The 27,855-nt window shown below is 38.5% G+C and overlaps 2 protein-coding genes across 3 annotated transcripts in view; one reads left to right on the top strand and one right to left on the bottom strand.

The window, feature by feature from the left end:
* The window catches only part of LOC137296312 (beta-ureidopropionase-like), a 43,788-nt gene extending 31,542 nt beyond the window's left edge, over positions 1-12,246 (bottom strand). The window contains exons 1-2 of the mRNA XM_067828085.1: positions 12,117-12,246; positions 3,218-3,389 (exon numbers count right to left, since the gene is read on the bottom strand). Coding sequence (XP_067684186.1) covers positions 3,218-3,389; positions 12,117-12,217 — 273 coding nt within the window. The 5' untranslated portion in view covers positions 12,218-12,246. The remainder of the gene's footprint in view (positions 1-3,217; positions 3,390-12,116) is intronic.
* Positions 12,247-12,439: 193 nt separating this feature from the next.
* On the top strand, positions 12,440-27,322 carry LOC137282150 (zinc finger SWIM domain-containing protein 7-like). Of its 2 annotated transcripts, XM_067813889.1 has the most exons (7): positions 12,440-12,668; positions 16,328-16,408; positions 17,567-17,588; positions 18,195-18,297; positions 19,233-19,311; positions 25,864-25,889; positions 26,396-27,322. In XM_067813889.1, the coding sequence occupies exons 1-7, from the start codon at positions 12,665-12,667 to the stop codon at positions 26,504-26,506; spliced, it is 426 nt and encodes a 141-aa protein (XP_067669990.1). In that variant the 5' UTR covers positions 12,440-12,664; the 3' UTR covers positions 26,507-27,322. The 2 variants fall into 2 exon arrangements, with proteins under 2 accessions (XP_067669990.1, XP_067669984.1); XM_067813883.1 differs by lacking the exons at positions 12,440-12,668; positions 16,328-16,408 and having other exon boundaries at positions 17,403-17,588.
* The last annotated feature ends 533 nt before the right edge of the window (positions 27,323-27,855 follow it).

The following is a 27,855-nucleotide window of genomic DNA, read 5'->3' as shown; positions in this document are numbered from 1 at the left end:
CAATCTGCCAGGTAGAGAACTATCACCAATCTGCCAGGTACGGAACTATCACCAATCAGCCTGATAGAGAACTATCACCAATCTGCCAAGTAGAAAACTATCATCAATCTGCCAGGTAGAGAACTATCACCAATCTGCCAGGTAGAGAACTATCACCAGTCTACCAAGTAGACAACTATCACCAATCTGCCAGGTACGGAACTATCACCAATCAGCCTGATAGAGAACTATCACCAATCTGCCAAGTAGAAAACTATCATCAATCTGCCAGGTAGAGAACTATCACCAATCTGCCAGGTAGAGAACTATCACCAGTCTACCAAGTAGACAACTATCACCAATCTGCCAGGTAGTGAACTATCACCAACCTGAGAAGTAGAGAACTATCACCAATCTACCAAGTAAAGAACAAATCACCAATCTGCCAGGTAGTGAACTATCACCAACCTAAGAAGTAGAGAACTATCACCAATCTACTACGTAGAGACCTACCACCTATCTGCCAGGTAGAGAACTATCACCAATCTGCCTGGTACTGAACTATCACCAATTTGCCAAGTAGAGAACTATCACCAATCTGCCAGGTAGAGAACTATCACCAATCTGCCTGGTACTGAACTATCATCAATCTGCCAGGTAGAGAACTATCACCAATCTGCCAGGTACGGAACTATCACCAATTAGCCTGATAGAGAACTATCACCAATCTGCCAAGTAGAAAACTATCATCAATCTGCCAGGTAGAGAACTATCACCAATCTGCCAGGTAGAGAACTATCACCAGTCTACCAAGTAGACAACTATCACCAATCTGCCAGGTACGGAACTATCACCAATCAGCCTGATAGAGAACTATCACCAATCTGCCAAGTAGAAAACTATCATCAATCTGCCAGGTAGAGAACTATCACCAATCTGCCAGGTAGAGAACTATCACCAGTCTACCAAGTAGACAACTATCACCAATCTGCCAGGTACGGAACTATCACCAATCAGCCTGATAGAGAACTATCACCAATCTGCCAGGTAGAGAACTATCACTAATCTGCCAGGTAGAGAACTATCACCGATCTGCAAGGTAGAGAACTATCACCGATCTGCCAGGTAGGGACCAATCACCAATGTGCCAGGTAGTGAACTACCACCAACCTGAGAAGTAGAGAACTATCGCCAGTCTACCAAGTAAAGAACAAATCACCAGTCTGCCAGGTAGTGAACTATCACCAACCTAAGAAGTAGGGAACTATCACCAATCTACCAAGTAGGGACCTACCACCTATCTGCCAAGTAGAGAACTATCACCAATCTGCCTGGTACTGAACTATCACCAATTTGCCAAGTAGAGAACTATCACCAATCTGCCAGGTAGAGAACTATCACCAACCTAAGAAGTAGAGAACTATCACCAACCTGAGAAGTAGAGAACTATCACCAATCTGCCTGGTACTGAACTATCACCAATCTGCCAGGTAGAGAACTATCACCAATCTGCCAGGTAGAGAACTATCGCCAGTCTACCAAGTAAAGAACAAATCACCAGTCTGCCAGGTAGTGAACTATCACCAATCTACCAAGTAGGGACCTACCACCTATCTGCCAAGTAGAGAACTATCACCAATCTGCCTGGTACTGAACTATCACCAATTTGCCAAGTAGAGAACTATCACCAATCTGCCAGGTAGAGAACTATCACCAACCTAAGAAGTAGAGAACTATCACCAATCTGCCTGGTACTGAACTATCACCAATTTGCCAAGTAGAAAACTATCACCAATCTGCCAGGTAGACAACTATCACCAATCTGCCAGGTACGGAACTATCACCAATCAGCCTGATAGAGAACTATCACCAATTTGCCAAGTAGAAAACTATCATCAATCTGCCAGGTAGAGAACTATCACCGATCTGCAAGGTAGAGAACTATCACCGATCTGCCAGGTAGGGACCAATCACCAATCTTCCAGGTAGTGAACTATCACCAACCTGAGAAGTAGAGAACCATCACCAATCTGCCAGGTAGAGAACTATCACTAAATTGCAAGGTAGAGAACTATCACCAGTCTACAAAGTAAAGAACAAATCACTAATCTGCCAGGTAGTGAACTATCACCAATCTGCCAGGTAGAGAACTATCACCAATCTGCAAGGTAGGGACCAATCACCAATGTGCCAGGTAGTGAATTATCACCGATCTGCCAGGTAGTGAACTATCACCAACCTGAGAAGTAGAGAACTATCGCCAGTCTACCAAGTAAAGAACAAATCACCAATCTGCCAGGTAGTGAACTATCACCAACCTAAGAAGTAGAGAACTATCACCAATCTGCCAAGTAGAGACCTACCACCTATCTGCCAAGTAGAGAACTATCACCAATCTGCCTGGTACTGAACTATCACCAATTTGCCAAGTAGAGAACTATCACCAATCTGCCAGGTAGAGAAATACAACCAATCAACCTGGTAGAGAACTACCACCTATCTGCCAAGTAGAGAACTATCACCAGTCTACCAAGTAGAGAACTATCACCAATCTGCCAAGTAGAGAACTATCACCAATCTGCCAGGTAGTGAACTATCACCAACCTGAGAAGTAGAGAACCATCACCAATCTGCCAGGTAGAGAATTATCACCGATCTGCCAGGTAGGGACCAATCACCAATCTTCCAGGTAGTGAACTATCACCAACCAGAGAAGTAGAGAACTATCACCAATCTATGAGTTGAGTGAGTAACAGTACTACTGGTGTTCTAATTAATTTAAATAATCGAAGATCGGTCACTGTCACCAAACAACCAAGCAATCAATCACATTTTCTCAAAATCAAACATAAATGATTTTGGACCAACTGCAATTCTTGATAGCCTTGAAAGAGTCAGAGCCATACAAATGTGTAAAATTGTTCACTGACTGAAAAGTCAAGCCTGAATATTTCTTGAAATACCATGAAGTTTATATTAATGATTTACTCATTTGTCATCTCTTTACAGAAATAAGTTGCATCTTGATATACTTATCTGCAATTACAACTTGAATAGAAAAATCAGATAAATGATGCTAACCAAATTTTTTCCATGACTGAATGATTGTAATGAAGCAATCATCAACTGTGAGACTTTAACAATTCACAACATTAGATGATAGTGAGGGTGGTGGTTGTATCAGTCCTGAATTGCTGCAGTGGAAGACTGGTCACTGAACAAATATTTCTCTACAAACCTGCTCTGGTACAGGTGCAGTGGTTGGTAAAACTATCTGGTTTTGAACAGCTCCAACCCTGACAATCCGTGGAGGTCGGGTACTCTCTTCCGCCGCATCAAATGCATACCCCTGCAACTCAAAGTCCTTCTCCTTTGCTAGGGATGCAGCAGCAACGGGGATGTCGAGACTCCTGAAGCATGGACATAGTCTCTCAGTAAACATGCACTTACAACAACCACTTAAAGCAAGGACACAGTTCTCCCAGTACACATCCACCTTACAACAACCACTTAAAGAAGGGAAATAGTCTCTCAGTAAACATGCACTTACAACAACCACTTAAAGCAAGGACACAGTTCTCCCAGTACACATGCACATTACAACAACCACTTAAAGAAAGGAAATAGTCTCTCAGTAAACATGCACTTACAACAACCACTTAAAGAAGGGAAATGGACTGTCAGTACACATGCACACTACAACAACCACTTAAAGTAGGGAAATGGTCTCTCAGAAAACATGCACTTACAACAACTACTTAAAGCAGGGAAATGGATTGTCAGTACACATGCACACTACAACAACCACTTAAAGTAGGGAAATGGTCTCTCAGAAAACACGCACTTACAACAACTACTTAAAGCAGGGAAATGGATTGTCAGTACACATGCACACTACAACAACCACTTAAAGTAGGGGAATGGTCTCTCAGAAAACATGCACTTACAACAACCACTTAAAGCAAGGACACAGTCTCCCAGTACACATCCACCTTACAACAACCACTTAAAGCAGGTAAATAGTCTCTCAGTAAACATGCACATTACAACAATTATTTAAAGTAGGGAAATGGTCTCTCAGTAAACATGCACACTACAACAACCACTTAAAGCAGGGAAATAGTCTCTCAGTAAACATGCACTTACAACAACCACTTAAAGCAGGGAAATGGACTGTCAGTACACATGCACATTACAACCAGTGATCGAAATAACGGCCTGCCCGACTGCCCATGGCCGGTAAATTTTGAGTTGGACTGCCTGGAAACTCTCTCCACCAGCCCAATTGTCTGGCTGAAATTTTTAAGGTTGACCTACTTTCAGTTCACTCTCAGGACGATCATTCCATTTTAATTGTCATGTCATATTTTCATTTAAAGATCACATATACTCTTGGGGGTGCAAATGCATAAATTACTCATTGACATCGTTACAAATGAAACCCTGTCATTAAAACTGCTCATTTCAATCTTTAATTACATTAAATCAACATTTTGGATGACCGTGCACAATTCTCAGCCACAAACAAAATATCAACCAATCAGAACAGCGCATCTCCTTGAAGTAATAGTAGGTATAGATATGAATGTCTATGCAAAATTCATCCACATTTCAAGGGGTAAACTATTTCGTTTACAGGTTTGTACAAATCTGATATTGCGACAGCTGTAGTGAAAAATGAAAGTTATATGTTCTCACAATCTCCTATCATTTATTTTTGTCTCCTGCTTTGCCTAGTTACAACCCTTGTTTACACAGACGATTCTGTCAAAATCACTTGGTGTTGCTAGGTTGTAATCCGTGTTAGGTGGTATAAACCTACACATTACTTGTCATCATTTACTTGATGCTCAGTTAATGAATTTAGAACAGGTACAGTTAGTGGTAACGCCACTTACATTACCCGACAAAGGCCCCCATTTGGCATTTCTTGTGTCTGGATCGATCAAAGGATTAACCGATAACACGCTGATCGATTAATTACTTTTATGCGGATTTAAATGGGGATTTGTCAAAAGGTGTTTATGTATGTACATTTACTAATCTATAGTGAATACACTCTGTCGCGTCTGCGTCTACGTAAAAACAACACCCTTCTTTCAAAGGATTAACCGCCAATACATTGATTGATTGCTCATTATTGGCTAACTAAATTACTTTCTTAAAAGAATGACGCACATTATGTAATTAGTTGCCAGGTGTGCTATCTTGGGTGACCAATGAGACTATACAGCAGTGTGAAAAACCTGAAACAATACAACACGTTTTCGTATATTAGACTGATAAAAGACACATACATCACTTGGGAAATCTGCAGATGAATTATATATCACTAGTTTTTGTGGATATTGATGGATACATTCCTTGAAAAAGGTAATAGCCTGGCATTGCTCCTATAACTTTAATTTGTTTTAATTTTAACATTTGTATTTTGTTTTTATTAAGTTGTCATAGCTTTCAACAGAACCATTGTTTTCATCATGAAGTGTAATGATACAGACGACATACACTATGGCATGCGTGTGAATTATGATTCATATAGGTAAACTAGAAAATGTCTCGATATTACATTCCTGTTATACATTCGCAGATCGCTTCTTTTTATTAAGTTTCAAAATGCATACAAGTATGATTATAAAGCAATTAGGATTATAAGACCAAATATAAATACATATATTGACAAGTGTCTACATACTGGTGAGTGAACGTTTACAAACCAAGTAAATTTATCGTACAGTATTTTCACTTCGACCCTGATCTCGCTTATGTTATGTTACAGGTTGTGTCATGCAAACTCCTCTTGGTCATGATTCAAATAGATATTTAACTACTAGTTTTGATTTTCTAACTTGAGGAAAACAAACTGTAATCTCATTAATTCAAATGAACTTTAGTCCGTGACTTGTGGCACCCTGTCTGAGGATAAATGCTCTTTAAGTTTGTTTTCCCTGACCTACAAAATCAAAATTACTTTTCACTGGTAGTAAAATATGTATTCTATTGATGGACATTAGGATTTTAGATGACATTGCTTATAACATAACAATTTCACACTTGGAAGCGAGGCAGGGGTCAATATAATATTACTTACGATAATATGGTCACTTCGACCACAAGCTCGCTTTCCGAGGAAGAAAGCGTTATATTCGTGCAAAATCCTTTTGGTCAGCAATGTGTAATCAGCAAAATGACGAGCTTCCTACATATTTTCCATACAAGTAACTGAAAATCGTTCCTTCTATGACGTCACTGCAGGGCTCTGGCGACAGAGTAACGTAACCTGTGTGTGGTTTTGTTTGTGGGCGAGAGAGAAGCAGACAGCTTTTTGGCAACTTTTGAGCGCTGGGTATTCATTAACCACAAGGGTTTTTTTTTAAAAAATGGTGTTCCGTTTATTACTAACCAGAAGTCTTTCATATGCAGTGGTAAAAAGAGTACCGAAAAATGGAGCTTATTCACTCTTCAAGAAAGATGAATGAATGCTACGAGTATATTCCATAAATATACAAGGACAACTCTTCAGCCAGTCAAGATAGCAATAGGACACTAAAACTGGCTGGCTTAGTAAGCTACGCTATGATGGGATATCTGTAGTCACATGGTTCAATAAGAACCAATCAAAGAGAGGGTTACTTACTCGTTTGTACTTGTTACAAAATGGCGGCGTTTTTCTAAGGTATTGCAACAAAAAACATGTAAAGAAGGGAAATATCTCTTAGTAGACACGCACTTACAACAACTTATTAGTGTGCATCATACAGTGTAGTACACAAGGTTATCTCGCATTACCAAGTAGGTAAATCTGGTATTAACAAGTGGGTCATTTTCATATTACCAAGTGGATCAATATGGTATCATCAAGTGGGTCTATCTGGTATTATCAAGTGGGTCAATATTGTATTATCAAGTGGGTCTATCTGGTATCATCAAGTGGGTCAATATTGTATCATCAAGTGGGTCTATCTGGTATTATCAAGTGGGTCAATATGGTATCATCAAGTGGATCAATATGGTATCATCAAGTGGGTCTATCTGGTATTATCAAGTGGGTCAATCTGGTATAATCAAGTGGGTCAATCTGGTATCATCAAGTGGGTCAATATTGTATTATCAAGTGGGTCAATCTGGTATCATCAAGTGGGTCAATATTGTATTATCAAGTGTGTCAATTAGGTATCAAGTGGGCCATTTTGGTATTATCAAGTAGGGGTGGGTACTGCAGAAAATGTTCATATTGCGATATATTACGATTCAACACCATAAATTATATAAGTATTGCAAAATATTACAAAAATATTTTTTTGTCTGTGACAACATGGCGTTCAAGTTAGTGTCTGTTTTATGCAAATAATCAGCTTTACATTTGGAGACTGCTTTTAAATATTGCATAAAATTTAATGAGTTGCCTTGACACTTCAAAACTCGGAAAATGCACCACCGATTTAACGTCAGAAGCATTGTTATTTGCGGTAGTCAAGTTTCTTTGTCACTCTTGATTTTAAAAAATGAGTCAAAAGAGAGACAAGGATTTTTAATCTAGACTGTGCATTTAAAACATCATTATTCAAGTACTGATAAAACAGGAAAATACACTTGCTTAGGCATTTTAACTTTGTGTAGAAAGGAATTTCAAAATAGGAAAAAACAATTACAAACATGAAGGGGTTTAATAATTAACATACTGTGAATAAGTATTTAACAGCACATACTACATACACAAATACTATTTATCATTTGTATTTCCCACATTTTCTTACTGTAACACATTAAACACTTGTAACATATATTGGGTATTTTGCTTCAAGAAAATAACCCCAACAGTTACATATTGGCAAAATCATACATTTTGGTGCTATAGTATAAGGAAATATTGTTGGTTTTATGGTTACATTTACATCACTACATCTAGACCCAAATTTATGAAAGTATTTTTTCGTATTTCAATATTTTCAGAAAACATGGGTAGGTATTTCTGTGATTACAATATTACATTCTTAGTTCATAAATCATACATAGAAAATAAAGGTTATCTTCCGAGGTTTGTGTGAATGTTTTTCATGACGATTGAGTGAGTTTAGTTTTACGCCGCATTCAGCAATATTCCACTCTAAGTAAACTTAGTCTCAGTGTTATTCATTACACTACACCACTGAGTCTAACAAACCCTAGTAGAAGGTAACATCAGGTAACCTTTGAGAGACCAATGACCGTCCAATCAATAGCGAGACTGTTAAATAATTTAACCAATCATGGCTACTACTTAGGGATCAGAAGGAATTACAAAATATTGTAAGATCACTCAACAAGCAAAACTCCACATATAACACAGTTATTTGACCTGCAGTATATAGACTTTCGGGTTTCTGTTGACATGGTTACCATTAGGTAATATTTTCGCAAGATGGCATCCTTGACTATTGCCAAAAAAAACTATTTTCAGCGTTCGCCATGTGCATCACCCGGAGGCGATCGTATGCTAAATAGCATTCGGAATCGTTTGAGTATGCACCTTTTTGAGATAAAAAGTTCAAAATGTATGTGTGAAATGTCCACTTTCGTGATTTAGTAAGCTGTGTTCTGATTGGTCAATCCCAAAGTTTACCTGATGCGACCTCCCATGAAGTTTTTTTAGACTCAGTAGTGGAATGTAACGAAAATTACTAAGGCTAAGTTTACTTAGACTGAGCAATATTCCACCTATATGGTGGCGGTCTGTAAATAATCGAGTCTGGACCAGACAATCCAGTGATCAACAGTATGATCATCGATCTGCTCAATGGGGAACCGATGATGTGCGTCAATCAAGTCAGCGATCCCGTTCCCACTAGTCGAAACATACGACATGCATTGGTTAGTGAAGGCCAATAATCTAGACCTTCACGGACTCTTTTTCAAGAAAATTCTGCAAGGCGCAACTGGGGGATGTGTGTGTTGTGTGCAGTGACCAGTTCCATCTGATATTTGCGCAGCATGTGCACTTGTAGACAACTGTACACAGGAATGTAGTTTAAGGAATTCGTAAATCCACTGTTGAAAATCTTACATCCATGCTGTCTTACAACTGTGCTTGGCTTTGTGCAGGTGGATTACGGCAATTGTATGATGATTGTAAAGTTGACTGTAAGGGACCAGAATTATAATGGTAGTCTGACAGGTGGCTCGACAAAAAGACAACATTAGTCAAGCTTCATATTTGTTAATCATTTACATACGAAAACTCCAGTATATGCACCAAAAACATGATGACATGAAGGAATATTGCTGAGATTATCTCCCAGCTTACAACTACCCTGAACTAATATCTGTGATAATCTGACTTAGATACTAGGGCTGGGGCTGGTCAGGGTAAGGCATGAGTTCCTTATATATGACTTGTTGTCATACATACAGGTATCTTAATGTTAGTTGAGGACACAAGTGGGCAGTTCTCTAATTTCTCTCTGACAGAGACTAGTCTAAGTGCCAGGATTACCATGTTGTCCAGGACCCCTGAAAATTAAGAATATGAATCCCAGGGACCCTCACAATACAGGGCTCATGTTAATTCCTGTTAGTATCTTCTATGTATGATCCCGTGAGTGAGTGAGTTTAGTTTTACGCCGCACTCAGCAATATTCCAGCTATATGGGGGCGGTTTGTGAATAATCGAGTCTGGACCAGACAATCCAGTGACCAACAACATGAGCATTGATCTGAGCAATTGGGAACCGATGACATGTGTCAACCATGTCAGCGAGCCTGACCACCCAATCCCATTAGTCGCCTCTCACGACATGCATAGTCGCTATTTATTGCAAGCATGGGTTCTGAAGGCCTATTCTACCCGGGGACCTTCACGGGTCCTATGTATGATACAGAGGGCTTGTATAACAGGCCAGTCCTTCACTTAGGGAAAAGGCTAAATGTTTAAAGATCACCTACAACCCAAAAATCAAACATAATTAAAACACATTTATCACTTATTCATGACATATGATATACATTGCTGCTTTTAAAAAAAAGAAATAAACAAAATTATAAGCATACAATCACGATTCAAAAGTGCAATATTTTGTACTTGGTCTTACTTCCGTCGAAACAAAGTCCTCGGGAGACCAGTCAAAGCGGGTGGATGTACACTCAAGTGTAAAGACGGCTTCCGATTGGCTGTTTCATTTGCAGATATGCTGAGGGTTCATTGTGAGTACAGAAAGATGATCTGTTTGATGGGCATGTTAGAAGTATAGCCAGTCACAAGAAGGTAAGATTCTATGTGGATAACTTCTTTTTGTGTACTTGATGCGTCGTTTCAGTATGGATTCATATACTGTTGTCAAACAAAATCATATACACTAAAAGAAGTTGTTATCCATGAAGAATGTATATAGAGATGTTAGGTTTTGAAAATACATGTTCTCCAGATCTGAATTTGTGCATGATCCAATCAAAAATCATCTCAGTAGAGATGGTAAACTACTGCGTGACTGGAATCTGTCATTCGTCCAAGTACAAAGCAGGACTTGAAACTGACAAGAGCTTGCACCAGATCCAATCATCCGAAAAAAATGAATGTAGTTTGTTTGCAACCAACAGACATAAAAACATGTCATGTGTATCACACCTGCCTAATTACATAATGTGGCAGAGACAGGACTGGTGCACGAGTCATAAATCAATTTATTTTCTTTATGTCGTATAGTCTGATAGGTGTTCAGTTCAAATTGCACATGGTCAGTGACTGAAGCTGTGTATTGCATGTTGTCTTTAGCAAACAGACATATAGGTGTCAATAAACCAGATAATGAGCTTTCTCTGTGACAGAGACTACTTACCACAATCAACAAGTTCTTTATTTTAAGAGTAGATTATTTACTTGTTTGTGTACACAACCGAGATTAGACTACTGCTCACGACCTCAGACTCTGGGCATGCATACTGTTTCCAGCTCTGCGAACCTATTCACTGCGCATGTGTTATGGACGCAGCACAGCACAGCTGTTGAAACCAGTTTTTCCCCCAGCGCTGGGGGAAGTTTAGTGAAACGTTTGAACTCCGATTTCGCGGGCTTTTTTTTCATCACGGTTTTTTTTCAACTTCATAGGTTGAATTGGCATTTTTCATGATTGGTTTTGGTGAGTGCATACCTAAAGGTACCAGAATCTGCAAAGTTGTGTTTTACGTTGCATGTGACCTTTAAGATTAGTATCCAGTAACTGAAGCTGAGGTGATGCTTTAACTATCCCTGATAATTAGGAGAAGAGAAAGAGACCGGAGCAGGCAAGGAGGGGCTGTGATGCTAGCACTAAGGTGACTAGTTTCGTCCGCGTTGGACTGATCAGACGGAGAAGCTAGCGGTGCCTGGGGGTATATATTTACTATAGAGGAGCCAGAGGGGTTGGCCACTAGCAGTAAGGCGACTAGTTTCGTCTGAGTTGGACTCATCAGACGGAGAAGCTAGTGGTGACTGGGGGTATATATTTACTATAGAGGAGCCAGAGGGGTTGGCTGGTAATTGCAGTAACAGTAAGTTAAACACACCAGCAGCAATATGTTATAAGTAAACACTGTAAAAAATCTGTGTCCATAAACTCAGTCAAAGAACTTTAAAATTTGCATTAAAATATTGATTTTACATGCACAGTAAATGTTAGATGTTACAGTGTATCATAGTTATCAAATGGCAACATATGTGGGAATGTTTTGATCCTATCCTAATATGGGAATTACGAATAGAAATTTTGTGATAAACCAAATTTGTTGATTAGAAATAACAGTTCATACATATAATGGGTCTAATCCACAAATGGTGGGTAAAATTGTAAAAACTGTACTGAAACCGTGTATTTTCAGGAGGTATTAAGGTTTGACTGTAGTTTCAAGAGTGTTATGTTTTCATTTTACTGTGAGCTTGTCTTCACTTGCTATTTAAATCAACAAAGTAACCAACAAAACAAAATATATCACTGCTTAAGTTGGATCAGTTCAGTCAGATTTCATTTTTTAATAAACTCTTAACTTTCCATGATAGTGAACACGTTTCTAAATCAAGAAGAACAAGGCACTCGAATACAGCATCGACATACAAATTATTGTCAGCGACAAAATCATGTTTATTGCTTAACGTCAACAAGTTTAGATCAATGCATGTTAAGGGTTACCTTAATTCCCTTCCATAAAGAAGTCGCTTTACTTGTGACAACTCTGTTGGCGGTAAATATTTGTCAAGCAACTTCTCAACATTTTCTATTTCAGCTGACATGTTGGCAGTTCAGAAATGGACGACCCTATCATGTGGTAGGGGTTAAGGGTGTTGTGGGGGAGCTTTCTAATTTAAATTCACGAACATCTAAGAGGATTAGCTAGAAGTTCATAGGTTCAAAACTGAATGTTTGTAGGTTATTCTAAGCTGATTTCAATAGACATCGTAGGATTCAAACATATTCTGACTTTTAAAAACCCAACCATCCCTTTGGAAAACTGCATTGCATTGGCCCAGATCTGGTCCAGGGCCCCGTTTCACAAAACTCTCGTAAGCCTAAGATCTCGTAAGTTTTCTCGTAGCCATTGTGCCTGCTATACTGAAACACAGGAGCTACGGATGCTACGAGAAAAGTTACGAGATCTTAGGCTTACGAGAGTTTTGTGAAACGCGGCCCAGACTGTTATTCGTGTGATAAGCGTATCGAAAGTTCAGATATACTCGTAAATGGGTTAGTTAATTCCATGTAGTACTGAGCGAACTATATTCTGTAATGTTGTGACATACTCATCCATATACATATAGTCCAACTATAGTTTTGCTAGGGGCATTTGCTATAATTATTTTGCCATAATTTCCAACATATTCTCATGGTTTGTATCAAGTCTTAATTCGACATTCTCCTGATTGGTATTTTGGATTGCTGTCACTCATGCTTTGTTCACTGGGACCATTGCCAACTTTTTGACAGTCGGCGATTTCAAATTTGATATTAAGATGCGGTATTTCTGTGCAGAAATTCTAAATAACACAGTTTACATGACCATCAGTATCAGCCTTCAAAACAATTGCACAAAGTCATACCACCGAATCAGAAACAACCATTTGGTGCTAAGAATGCATTTTTTGTTCAGTAGGTAGTGCACGTGTATTCTTTGCATTTAGACTGCTGCAAAATTTTAAGCAACAGAAGTTTCACTATATATAGAGTCATGAAAGAACCAAAATACATACTGGCAAGCGACCAGCGCCTGGCAGTAGCGCCTGTGAGGACAGTTTGATTTTAATTCTCATAGCCTATCGTTTTAGTGATGTGTCAGTGTGTGAAAAACTATGAAAGTACAAATCGAGCTGTCTTCTCAAGCGCTAGTGTCAGGTGTTGGCAATAACTGGTCGCTGGCCAGTACAGGTGTATAAATTTGCTCATGTTACCCCGTCGATGGTTCACCAAGCTAACAAAACTCGGGTTTAAATTATGTCAGGAGAGTCAGAGTAATTTATGTACATTGTTGTTGTTAAGTTTACAGCTTTTCTTGAGGTAAATCACTGCACAGTACACAGACCCACATGATATTCTTGACTGCCCAGTTCATCTAATTTCAACATGTAAAAACGTACAGTTTTGTTAACAATGATTTATCTTAGAATATGGAAAAATATGCTTAATATGAGTAGAGATCTTTTAAGCAAGTCATCATACATTATCATTATATCTCAAAATCTAACGCCCCAGTGCTAATCTTTTCGCTGTACGTTTGGGCCTGGTAGTCTCTTGTTATGTATGTGCACCAAATAGCATTCTGTTTTATTCATCTTGCCAGAACTCTGTTAATGACTAGAACTAATATGTGTAACTGTAATTTACGTTACCACCATATTTGGAAATTTGGAAAGTTTCACAAAGCTATTGTTTTGTTGTTAGGTATTGCCGAAGTATCAGCAATGTGAAACAAACTTTGACCAGTGAAAGTAGTTTTAGGTAGTTATCATCCTTTGTGTATAAGTAATTGAAATTGTGCAGTAATGTAAATTACATCAATGAATGCCTAACAGTGTTAGTTTTCTATGCATAATATTTTCAGTTCTTTCAGTGTTAGGAGATGCAAGAAGACGTCTCTATATTCCATTTCTTGAATGGATTGTGATAGGGTTACATTATTGAATATTGAAATAAACTTATAATTGATGAGATGTAAATTAACAAAAGTATCAAGGAGTTTCAGATAGTATCAGTATGTTTGAGTTTTCTTTGCAATTCTTAGGTGAAGGAGGTTGTGGCTGAAATAATTCATCGAAATTTTCAATTATTTCAAATGTCTACATTCATGAGTGTGTGTAAGCACATCATTAACGCAACAAAAAGTACTTCATTACCCCGAGATTTTCGGGTTGTTTTCAGAATGGTTGAATTGATATGGTAAAAAGTTGTCATACGATTAATGAAACGTATGTTACAATGTCAAGTGCATTTCATTTCAAATACAATGGCTCAAATTGCGGCCCAAAAGTAACATGAGAAAAAGCTAACCATCGGAGTAGCATACATTTGTATCTCAAAATGGAGATATAGTTGTGCTGCTTGACATTTTGTGTCATTTTCAGTGAAAGATAATTGTTGACTGATAATAAGTTTTCTTGCTGAAATAAAGTTTAATTGTTATCAAAAGTGGATGTCATTATTGAAATATCTTAACCGTATTAATTTACATTACAGACAAATGATATCATTTTCTGAACAACCAACAGAAATATTTGTACTATTGTTGATTGTTTGTCATCAACCTGTTTTTCAGTTTTGCACTCAGGCTGAAAACTATTATGATAAGGGTCTCGGGTCCCAATGAGGTTCCTGGTGAAATGTGCATGTTGGGGAATTACCTCAGCAAAGAGTCACAAGACACGAGTCACAAGTAGCTAATAACATTTTTGTGAACAAGAACCAAACTAACAAAGGTGACCCCAGAGAGTCGGTACAACCCTCTGGGCTGAGGGCTAGAGCTGATCTGTGTTGGGAGTCTAAACCCTTCACTCAAATATTTGATTTTCAAATTACTTATCTAGAATTAAAACAATAAATGGTTTGTTATTCACTGAATGATACAAAAGGGATGTGCCCTAAAATATCCAATAAAATACAAAATTTATAGAGTGGGGTGTGTCCTACTGGAACAAACTAGCACTAATCTTGTTTTCACATTTACTGTATGGATGGGCTACATCTTAACAAGCCTAATTTGGTGCTTGTATTACAATAGATGCGCTTACTCTAAGCCATGTCTTAGTGCCCCTAATTTTAGGTGTTTTGCACAATGTTCTGCTTAATAAGCAGTTCACAATGTTAATTACTCTATTTATTTTTATATTAGATTTGAAGCAAATTAATTTGCTTCTATAGCTCAATGGATTTATAAACAATTTTGATTCACAAACTCTTGAGTGTATCACGCAATTCATTTGGAATATAATGATCGTAAGCATGTAGGGATATTGTAACGTAAATACAACATGAATTGGTGGTCATGTTTGTGGACACACAGTGAGAAATCTGGTTGTGCCTGAGTGTTGTTTGAAGAGGGTATCAAGTTTGGGTACCTCACATGGGAGGGAGAGGGCGGAGGGCATACACATACACATTGTACATACATGCTTATGCAGAAGAATCAACATCATCCCATCAGTATGTAATATATTGGTTCTTACTACAATGTAAACTTTATTGCATGGAGGTAAGTGTACTAAATGGGTTAAATACATATAACCCATTATTTGCAGTATTTAAATTTTGACCTTTTTTGTCCCCTACACTTACATTCTGTTGAAAAGAATGCTGGGCATAGTATTTTGGATGGAAACTCAATAAGAGACTTCTTCTTTAGAGAAAATCAGTGATATTATCTGTCAACATGTTTCTGCGTTGTGCAATATGTCTAAGATGACAAAAATCTGGTTTCACACAGAATATTTACACATTTATGTGGAGCCATTTTCAGGTCCCCCTTCTTCAGAGTTGGGGGAAATGTTTAATTGAGTGCTATTTAGGGAAAGGTCATCAAACAGTTTGTCATTTGGGAACTCACATAAAAACACATGGACTTATAACTTTAGAACCCCAAAGATCCACCCCTCCTCACCACTGACCCTGTATGAGTGACCACATTGCTTATGGAGGGTGTCTGTACAATAAATCTGATTAGAGCATGCTGCAGTTGGTAATGGTACCCACAAGACTGATGCATGCACTGGCTTCAGACTACTTTCTGAACTATCTGAACTTGCATTGTATGGATTGCTTTTCTGTTCATTCCAATATGTTGACAAGCCACAAACACAAAATCAATCAGAAAATAGAATTAAGATAGTTTTAATGTAATTTAACCCCTTTTATTTCAGATGGCTTTGAGGACGTGGTGTCGGCTGTGGGTCAGCAGCTCTTGGGGGAGGTTGAAAGAGTGTATTCAGCACATGGCAGACGTAGGTCCAGCTGGAGTTGTTCTTTGATAGGAGATTCTTTAAACCGCTGGAGCACTTTGTACACAGCAGTAAAATATGAAAATCAATTTGTTTCCAACATGTTCATAGCATGTGATCGCATGTTCACCATGTATACTGTATTCACTGTAATTGTTAATTAGTTTGTTAGGCACTTATCAGAGAGATGGCCTTATATAATCATATAGGACAAATTAAATTTATGTTTGAAAATCTTGTGTTAGTGGACAAAGTACAATGCTTGTGATCATTGTTACCTGAAGTGATATATACTGAACAGTAAAAGAAACGTAAGTTTCAAAATATTGAAATCTCATGAAAGGAAGCATTCATGTTTACTATTCAGTCTTCTATTTAAGAACTTGACAAAAAGACAGCATTGCATTTCTTTTGCTGTTCAATATACGATATACCCATTATACACTGGTGTTTTCTGTAACTTCAAAAGTGTAATATTCTGAATCTAATATCAATGTTCATTCCAATTAGGAGATGCTTCCAGTGGTCTCTGCCAAATGGGTGGAGACTTTGGTCAGTGTCAGGAACACTCTGTTATGACTGACAAAGACATAACTTGGAAGTGTAAAGAGATACTGTAGACACGGTTGTTATACTCATGAGAAGCAGTCCAGTGGACATTGTATGACTGCTGCAGTCCTGTATTTATATTTATCAAGATACCATAGTCTTATAAGGTATATCTGTAAAAGAGCAGTTAACATGTTGACTGCCTTTCATGAGTATCCTCATACAATCAATTCTGATCAAATTTGCCAGTACCAGTTATATTGTAGTTACATCAGGTATCTTAAAACAACTTTAACATGCTGGCAAACAGGCACTAGAAGCAATATTGTGTCCTGATGGTAACTAAGAATGCCAGGAGATGTTTGCTTCTTTTGCCTATTACACTTGATAACTTCAAACAGTAAATATAAAGACACCAAGATCCAGAAACTGACAGAATGATAACTCACTGAAGTGAGCTTTTTCATACTGAAGATTGTCCAGAAGGAAGGCCTCTATGTTTGTCATGTCTGGAGATTGTTGTAATGCAAATGGTAGGTCTTGAGGGAACTTGTATAATTTTAGAATTAATTCTGCAGTTATGTCAGCATTATTTTCCTTTTTTATTTCCAGTGACAGATGAGATTTTATCATCGTAAGTATATCAGTGGTTGTATGATTTGCTGTTTATGTTGTACTACTGTCGTCATGAGAACTGAAAACCAGGAACATGCAGGAATTAGTATAAAACAAATCTGATAAGCATTCTTTTTGAAGTGGTAGATGCAGTTTCCACACACCAGATTTCCTAGTGTTAATACTATAGCTCTAAGATACAACACAGTGCAAATGTAGTGTCCATGAATGATTCTGTTTGTCAAGAAGCTCATCGGTTGTTATAAAATATGTTTCAAAGGATTTTATTTATTTGTTCTTCATTTGTCAAAACAGTGGGGTTAGTGAGTATGTCATCAGTGATATCTGTTACTGTAAGTTAAAGAAGTGATGTTTTTTAATGTGAAACAAAACCGATAATATCCCACTGATTCTTCAGTGATGATATATTTTATAATTATCTAAGCCCTCAACAGCTATCATATGGACATGTGTGTACATCACCTTTTCCAAGTACAGGAAGCTAAACAGACTAACACCAGATCCACACTAAATATCCGCTTCTAAAAAATTGCTTCTTTCACAACTGGTTCTGATTTGTTATAGAACCATGACACAAACATATTAAGTATGTCCTCCCTTTCAGGCTGCAGTTTGTGTTCCAAGGTCCATTATTGCCTGCACTTGATCTTGTAGACAGGAAAGCTGTTAGCATTATTACATCACCCTCAGGGAGGTCACTGTACCAGGTCAGTACTCCAGTACAGCTGACTAGACAGGACATTGTGGACAAGAATATTTATCTAGCCTCATTTAAGAATGTCGGGTTTTGATTGGTCCACGTGACTCTGATAAAATACCATGTACATCCATCACGATCCGCGAGCGGGAGTATAAAAGTCGTGTACTCCCGCTATGAAATTCATATCACCCGCTATGCCTCGGTGACGACGCGAAGTGAGAAAAGCGTGCATCGACAAGCCTTTAGTAACGTGCGGTGCAATGAGGTCAAACGATTAGCTGGTGTCAACATGGCAGCAATGACATTTGTTATGGTGCGTGTTGTTTTGTTTTGATCTAGTGAAAACATTCAGCTAGATAAATGTGTTATCGCATCGTGTTGAGGGAAATACAGGGTTTTATCAGTCCCTCGTAAGGCCTCCGGCGAGGGGAATACAACCTCACGAGGGACTGATAAAACCCTGTATTTCCCTCAACACGATGTGATAACTTATACTATACTGTCCTCTGTCTTTAATCCATGAAATGCATCCTCCACATCCTCCTCTTGAGTCTATCCATGACAATCTCCTTTGATTTGTATCCATGACATCCTACTTTGTTTCCTCTCTGTGCATCCACATTTACAAACCACCTGTAAACATCCTATTTAGAATTGGTCTTCAGTAACCCATGCATGTCAAAGAGCTCGCTGAGAGGATCAGCTGGATGGGCTTGCTGATTTGTTTCATACATGTCATCATATTTCAGTCACATAGATTGATCACTTGATTGTCTGGTCCAGACTCAATTATTTACAGGCCGCCACCATATAGCTGGAATATTGCTGCGACTGCAGCATACAGCAACAAACCAACCAAGCATCCAACATCTACAAACAGTATACGTATATGTGCTGGTAAGATATGTTTTGTACTTATAAGAACCTGTGTTTTTGTTGTAGGTGATGGGGAGTTCAGGCACACCTTACACTTGCTTTACATCCAGCACATACTGCTCCTGTCCATCCTACAGGTTCTCAGGTGAGTGGACATGGGTTGTACATGTCCAGCAAACTGCCCAGGGCTGGTCACAGAAGGATAGATCATGCCTTACGTGAATACCAGTAGGGCTGGAATGGGTCCAGATTTTCTACCAAGGTACACCACTCCCTATTACCCTACCCTACCCTACCCTACCCTACCCTACCCTACCGTTAATTCCTGACACCATATTTGCAAGAAATGACAATACATTCTTCACCTCCAAAGCAAAAATTGTCTACATCTTGAAAAACAACACAACCTTTAAATCATGAAAGAATAACATATTACATTGTTTAATCCATTTGTCACATGATCATAACAGATACAGGTGCTGAGACAGCACTAAATACCAATGGTCCCCAACAAAGCATAGACAATAGTATATGTATGCTGGGTAATAGTAAGTGAGATGCTATGTAAACTGAAGGGAGAGGCTACCAAGTAGAAAACATATGATCATCCATTCTCAGGTGATGTGAGGAAGTCATGTATATGAACGCCATATTACACTGTCAGGAATCATGCAGCAGTATAATATGCTAACAGATACACTCATCTCATCAAGGTTCCACGATGTAGGCTGCTTCATCAAGAACTTACTGGAAAATCCATGAAAGTGGAGCTTTAGTTGATGAATACTGTGAATAATCAGTATCAAAACTGCAGTTCTTTTTTTTCGTTTTGCAAGAATCTTTTCCATCATCCAAGCATATTTTCCTTTTCATTTGTGACTTACACTCAACAATATGTTGCATCATATTACATAAGGACAAGCATCATATGATCCATGTTTATAATGCCATGTTGAGGGGAAACACATAATCTCAACAGACTATGTGAAGATCTGCCTGAATGACCTTCTTCAAGCAAGCTTGGACTTTGAATATATCCCAGCCCATTTAATGTTCAAGCAGGGAGACTTTAGAGAGAGAGAGAAGAAACACCTCGAAAAACCCCTGAACGAATGCTGCAGATTGTTACATAGTCAGTGTAGCCAATTTGGAGGCAGATTAGTATTTTAAGATTACGCTCGTGTTTATTTTCAACAGCTGATTAAATTCATGTGTAAATTCAAATAAATGTGTTGTGACAACTGAAATCCTACATGTAGAAGATAAGTTAAAGGTCACTTGCAACCAAAACATCAAACATAATTAAAACACAAATATCACTTATTCATGACATATAATATACATTGCAGCTTGTTAAAAAACAAATACACAAAAACTATAAACGTACAATCGCGATTCAAAAGTGCAATATTTTGTACCTGGGCTTACTTCACTCGAAACGAAGCCCTCGGGAGACCGAACCCAGTCATAGCGGGTAGAGGTGCACTCAAGTGTAACGACGGCTTCTGACTGGCTGTGTCATTTGCTGATACGCTGAGGGCTTATTTTGGGTACAGAAAGATGATCTGTTTGATGGGCATTTTAGAACTATGGCAAGTCACTTCATTTCTTGATACGCTGGGGGCTCATTGTGTTTACAGAAAGTTGATCTGTTTGATGGGCATTTTAGTATTAAGGCGAGTCACAAGAAAGTAAGATTCTTTATGTATAACAACTTCTTTTATTGTACTTGATGCGTTGTTTCAGTATGGATTCATATACCGTTGTCAAACAAAATCATATACACTAAAAGAAGTTGTTATCCATAAAGAATGTATATAAAGATATGGGTTTTGTAAATAAGTGTTCTCTGAATTTGCGTTCGATCCAATCAAAAATCATATCAGTAGAGATGGTGAACTACTGCGTAGCTGGAAACTGTCTTTCGTACAAAGCAGGACATGAAACTGACAAAAGTTTACACCAGTTTCTGCCAGTAGTATCCGCCAGATCCAGTCATCTGAGAAAAATGGATGTCGTTTGCCTGCAACACATAGACATAAAAACATGTCATGTGTTCAAGTATCACACCTGTCTAATTACATAATGTGGCATAGACAGGACTCGGGTGCACGTGTCATAAATCAATTTATTTTGTTTATGGCGTGTAGCCTGATATGTGGTCAATGATTGAAGCTGTGTGTTGCATATTGTCTTAAGCAGACAGGCAGACAGACATACAGGTGTCAATAAACCAGACATTGAGCTTTCTCCGTGACAGAGGCTGCTTACCACAATCAACAAGTTCTTTATGTAATGAGTAGATTATTTACTTGTTTGTGTACACAACCGAGATTAGACTACTGCTCACAACCTCATACTCCGGGCATGCATAGTGTTTCAAGATACGAGAACCTATTAACTGTGCATGCGTTAAGGGCGCAGTGCAGCACAGCTGTTGAAATCACTTTTTCCCCCATTGCTGGGGGAAATATAGTAAATCGTTTGAACTCCGTTTTCGCGAGCTTTTTTTTCGTGGTTTTTGTTTTCAGCTTTATAGGCTGACTTGACATTTTTGACGATTTGTTTCGGTAAGTGCACACCGAAAGGTATCAGAATCTGCAAAGTTGTGTTTTACGTTGCATGTGACCTTTATCTAATATGTCACTTCAGTTTAAGTCAAATAATTGGTATTAGTGTCGTATTAAGACAGTAGATTTGTAGTAGTTTCAAGACGATATGTTATATCTAGCTCTCTGGCTTCCATTCTCAATTCACCATGAAGACTAAATTGTGCCGATGAAAACTTCTTTCACACATTTGTTGAAGTTTTAGAAGGGAAACATGCCTTTAGTTGAAAGGTATTTGGAAGTAATAGCGATAGATTTATGACTTTAGGAACATTGTTAGGGTGTATTTGAGGTGTGTGAAAAATGTGAGATATCGCTGATCTGTTCTGATCAGCCATTGTAATACTACATGCCATTACTTGAGTGTTTCTAGTTATTTCTTCTTTCACATACACCTTTATTTCTTATGAGGGGAATATACTATAAGGTGAAATGTGTTTGCAAGTAATAGTGATAGTTTCATAATCTAAAAAAGAATGTTCGGGTGTATTTGAGGTGTGTGAAAAATATGACATATTACTGATCTGATCCGCCATTGATGCTTGTCATGCTTGAGGGTTATAGTTCTTTCTTGTTGATCTTATTATTTGACAAAACTTGAAAGGTGTTTACAACGCTTTGTGGCAGTTTTTGTTTCTGATGGGTGTGTTTATTCTTCAACACATAGACATAAATAGGCAAATTCAGTGCATTCAGTGTATTTGCACCATGAAGGTGTATCTGTATGCTGAATAATTTAGAGTGTATACGCATGGAAGACTGCTAACTGAAGGGAAAAAAATGCCAAGTGCTGAACACCAGGATATTGGGATGCTGGTTGCACACATTACATGTCTCACCTTAGGTACCGTGATGGGTGCCATCTTTCTGAGCCAAATGCTTGTGATAGATGTTGGAGGTTTCATGTCTCATATACTTCTTATATACCCCTTACGAAGATTTCTGCCATATAACTTGATGATATTGAGGCCAGCATCATTTGGTACTTTGAGTATTGATTAATGGAATGATAGAAATCAGTAGTCTGATCTCTCAGGTGAAGTCTCAGGTGCATATTCCTTCAGGGGATTTTCATGGTGAAGATCATGAGGGGACATACTCAGAGTCATTAATGAAGGATCTAGCTGTTGGTAAGAACACTATTTCTTAAAATTTGTAAAATCTGCATTTTTCTTTGAAATACATACAACTGAATGTTTTACAGATTCTCTTAACAATATTGAAAAATACATCAGATCATTATAATCTTCTTTAACATCCAATACATTCTCTTACAAATGGCACAATTTTTATTCCAATTATCCATCTGCCTCTTGATGTCAATGATTTGCATGTGTAATTCACTCTATCCATGAAAAGTGGAGGACAATACACTTGCGTTGATGCCTTTTGACTGTCGTTCACTGTTCAGAACCCTGTTTTAAATTGCAGCACAAAATGAGACGTCTTTTCACACTTGCTGAAAGGAATCGGGCTATAATGCTTTTGGAATCTAGTCAAGATCAGCTGCAGGTTGCTCTCCACTTTAATATGAGTCAGAGTGCTATTTGTAGGATGTGACAGAGATTTTAAGCCAATGGGTTTCGTGGAATATGCACAATAGTCCGAAATGATAGGCACATAATTAACACTGCATTAACATGGCAGACTCCTTAATGCACCAGATCTTCAGACAGAACACTTCAGTGTTAAAGGTCACATGCAACCCAAAAATCAAACATACGAGGGTTGGCTGAATAGTTCTAAGCCTCACTGTGAAAAAAAGTTACAAAGTCCACGTTTGTAATTTATTTTTCTACATAGTCCCCTTCCAAGTTCACACACTTTTGCCAGTGATGCTGCAAGGCCCGAATCCCGGTCAGGAAGAAATCTTCTTCAGCTACCCTAAAAAAATCAGTCACAGCGGAAATGATGTCATCATTACTTGCAAAATGGCGACCGGCGAGTTCCTTTTTCATTTTGGGGCACAGGTGGAAGTCAGAAGGAGCCAAATTAGGTGAGTAAGGAGGATGGTCAATGAGTTCAAAGCCACAATCGCGGATTGTTGACATGGCCACCACCGATTTGTGAACAGACGCATTGTCTTGGTGGAAGAGGACATCTTTAGTGATCATCCCTCGTCGTTTGGCTTTGATTGCTTCTCGCAACTGGTTCAGTAGATCAGCATAGTATCTGCCGTTGATAGTTTGACCTTTTTCAAGATAATCAATGAACAGAATACCCCTGGAATCCCAAAAGACTGATGCCATCACCTTTCCAGCTGAAGGAACAGACTTGGCTTTCTTCGGAGCTGGTGAATCAGGATGCTTCCACTGTTTTGACTGTAGTTTTGTTTCTGGTTGAAAGTGATGTATCCAGGTCTCATCCATGGTTACAAATCGTGCCACAAAATCATCGGGATCTGCTTCAAAAATACACAAATTGTCAAGGGACGTCTGGAACCTGACACGTTTCTGCTCTGCTGTCGAGAGCTTTGGCACCCATCTTGCAGAAACTTTAGTCATTCCTAATTCGTTGGTGATAATATGCTCAACCCTCTCATAAGAGATGCCCACTACACTAGCAATATGTCGAGTAGTCAATCGTCGATCATCCATCAACATATCGAGCACTCGCGTGATGTTTTCTGGAGTGGTTGCTGTTGAAGGCCTTCCTGAGCGTGGGTCATCATCAAGGCTTTGTCTGCCACGCATAAATTCTGCAGCCCACTTCTTTACTGTGGAAAATGAAGGAGCATCATCCCCTAGAGTGGAGACCATGTCAGCATGTATCTGTGTTGGGGACATCCCTTTCTTTTGCAAGTACTTGATGACTGCCCTGTATTCAGTTTTGTCCATTTCTGATGATTTCAGAGGGTAGGTTTACCAAAAGAGCTGTAGTTGAGATAAAACTATTAGTACGTTTGTAGTTCTTGTATGTATGATTCACTAAATGATTGTCCTCATTGGTGGCAAACACCTGTCTCTACCTGGTGGGGAAAAACCACTCAGGGTGAGAACTTTTCAGCCAACCCTTGTAATTAAAACACAATTATGACTTATTCATGACATATGATATACATTGCCACTTGTGAAAAAACAAAATACACAAAATTATAAGGGTACAATTACGATTCAAAAGTGCAATATTTTGTACTTGGGCTTACTTCCCTCGAAGCGAAGACCTTGGGAGACCGAACCCAGTCATAGCGGGTAGAGGTGCACGTAAGTGTAACGACGGCTTCCAATTGGCTGGTTCATTTCTTGATACGCTGAGGGCTCATTGTGTTTACAGAAAGTTGATCTGTTTGATGGGCATTTTAGAATTAAGGCGAGTCACAAGAAAGTAAGATTCTCTATGGATAACAACTTCTTTTATTGTACTTGATACGTCATTTCAGTATGGATTCATATACTGTTGTCAAACAAAATCATTTACACTAGAAGAAGTTGTTATCCATAAAGAATGTATATAAAGATGTTGGGTTTTGTAAATAAGTGTTCTCTGAATTTGCGTTCGATCCAATCAAAAATCATATCAGTAGAGATGGTGAACTACTGCGTAGCTGGAAACTGGAAACTGCAGAGCTCTAACAGAGGAATGCAATGCAATTCTGCAAGCTTTCTTTATGAACTTGATAAGGAGCGTGAGAACAAGGTGCACCTGCATCTTGGAGGCATGAGGAGAGATATTGAATGACCGAGTGCTTCATCTTTGTCATTTTGGGGGCTTGGTCTGTACAACTGATATTTGCTAGTGCTGTTTGAACTTTTTGTCTGTATGTCACAATGTGTCATATTTGCCAGGACATTAACATTATGATGTCACTCTGAGTTCTGTTGTTTCTGAGAAACCTTTCTTTACATTTGTTATATGTCATATGACCCTTTATCAATGACGCCTAGTATATTATGAAACAGTTCTTTTATCTCACATGTTCATATTGTTTCAAGAAACATGTATATTAACTATCCAGCTTTGGGGTCAGGAGGTAGTTGCGGTAGTACTGTCAAGTGCCTGTTACACTGATAGTCTGTTACACCCATGTGTGTGCTCACCAACAAGATTGGTTTTTATGTTAACATGAATACTGTTTTCCTTTGTTTCAGTTCTTCTGAAAGAAGTTAATATGATGGTAAGAATTTTTGTCCTTGATGGAACTAGCTTATACACAGCAGAAGGCGGCAACTCGGATATAGACACATCCATTAGATAACCTATTCATCTCAATATCATGACTATTTGACAAGGAGATCCAAGTACGTTGACATGATTATCAGATAAACTGTATTCTACCATGACTTCAGTAAATATTGGATTGCGATTTGTTAATCAAAGTCATTCAGAGGTATATAATAACATTATATACCTCTGTTTTTATTACACATTATGTATTTGTTTAAAATCTGATAAACACGGTTATGGTTGAATGGAGATAAACATACTGTGTTGGAAAATCAGAGGTATATAACAAATTTATAATTTTGTATTTAGAACCTCATGCTATGTTTAGAGCTATTATAATTTCATTATATACCTCTGATTTTCCAGCACAGTATGTTTATCTCCTAAATATCTCTCTGATGACACTGATGTCATGGATTTGTACAGTCTGTATTTGGTCCTAATTTGTTGTTACAGTGTAAACATCGGTTGGCCATTCTTTTGAGTAAAAGAATGGGCTTGATTCGGACAGCAAGTGCCACAGATCAAGAGCTGTCATCAATGATTGTACAAATGGATTTCAGCTGAAGCAGCAGACCTGCAGCTGTGTGAACGCTCATCTCCACAGAAAGATGGGAACAGGTAGTAGTGTTGAAGTAATGTGTTGAGAGTTGTGATAACGTTATATTGATGGACCACTCATTGCAGAACGCAAAGCAAAATACAGTGATGGACCAGAGTTGATGCAGAACATGTGGCAGTGTTAAACAAATCAACTTCAACTGATTCAGAACATGTGGCAGTGTTACACTAATGGACTTGAGCTGATTCAGAACATGTGGCAGTGTTAAACTGATGGACCTGAGTTGATACAGAACACGTGGCAGTGTTACACTGGTGGACTTGAGCTGATGATGGACTGATACAGAACATGCAGCAGTGTTAAAGGTATGGACTTGAGTTGTTACAGAACATGTGGCAGTGTTACACTACTGGACTTGAGCTGATTCAGAACATGTGGCAGTGTTACACTACTGGACTTCAGCTGATTCAGAACATGTGGCAGTGTTACACTACTGGACTTCAGCTGATTCAGAACATGTGGCAGTGTTACACTAATGGACTTCAGCTGATTCAGAACATGTGGCAGTGTTACACTAATGGACTTCAGCTGATTCAGAACATGTGGCAGTGTTACACTAATGGACTTCAGCTGATTCAGAACATGTGGCAGTGTTAAACTGATGGACTAGAGATAAAACCTAAGAATCAAATGGATGTCAATTTCGTCACCAGCACTGAGCCAGTGTAGCACAGTTGGTGAAGTTGCTTGATGACTTTGCTGTTGCACATTAAACGGTGAATCGACTCATACGATAGTCAAGAATAAATGAAAATTCTGTTGTTATTTCTTTTGATGTTTTTTGTCCAAGATCTGTCAACCTTAGTTGCTACTCATTACAGTGGACCCGTGAAGGTCCCGGGGTAGAATAGGCCTTCAGCAACCCATGCTTGCCATAAAAGGCGACTATGCTTGTTGTAAGAGGTCGACTAACGGGATTGGGTGGTCAGGCTCACTGGATTGTCTGGTCCAGACACGATTATTTACAGACCGCCGCCATATAGCTGGAATATTGCTGAGTGTGGCGTAAAACTAAACTCACTCACACACTCACTCATTACAGTGAGTTTAGTTTTACGCCTTTTTTAAGCAATATTCCAGCAATATCCAGGACACCAGAAAATGGGCTTCGCACATTACACCCATGTGGGGAATCAAACCTGGGTCCTCGGTGTGATGAGCGAACTACTCATTACAGACTGGATGACCTGTGATAGTCAGTGTTTGCCTGTTTACTTGGACAACCAGACAAGAGCTGTACAACCTCCCTCATGATTAGATACTCTGCCTGCAAAACCCCACAAACTATATTGAA

Source organism: Haliotis asinina, chromosome 1 (genome assembly GCF_037392515.1).
Source record: "Haliotis asinina isolate JCU_RB_2024 chromosome 1, JCU_Hal_asi_v2, whole genome shotgun sequence".
Taxonomy (NCBI): Eukaryota; Metazoa; Mollusca; class Gastropoda; order Lepetellida; family Haliotidae; genus Haliotis; species Haliotis asinina.
This window is presented reverse-complemented; position numbering and strand designations above follow the sequence as displayed.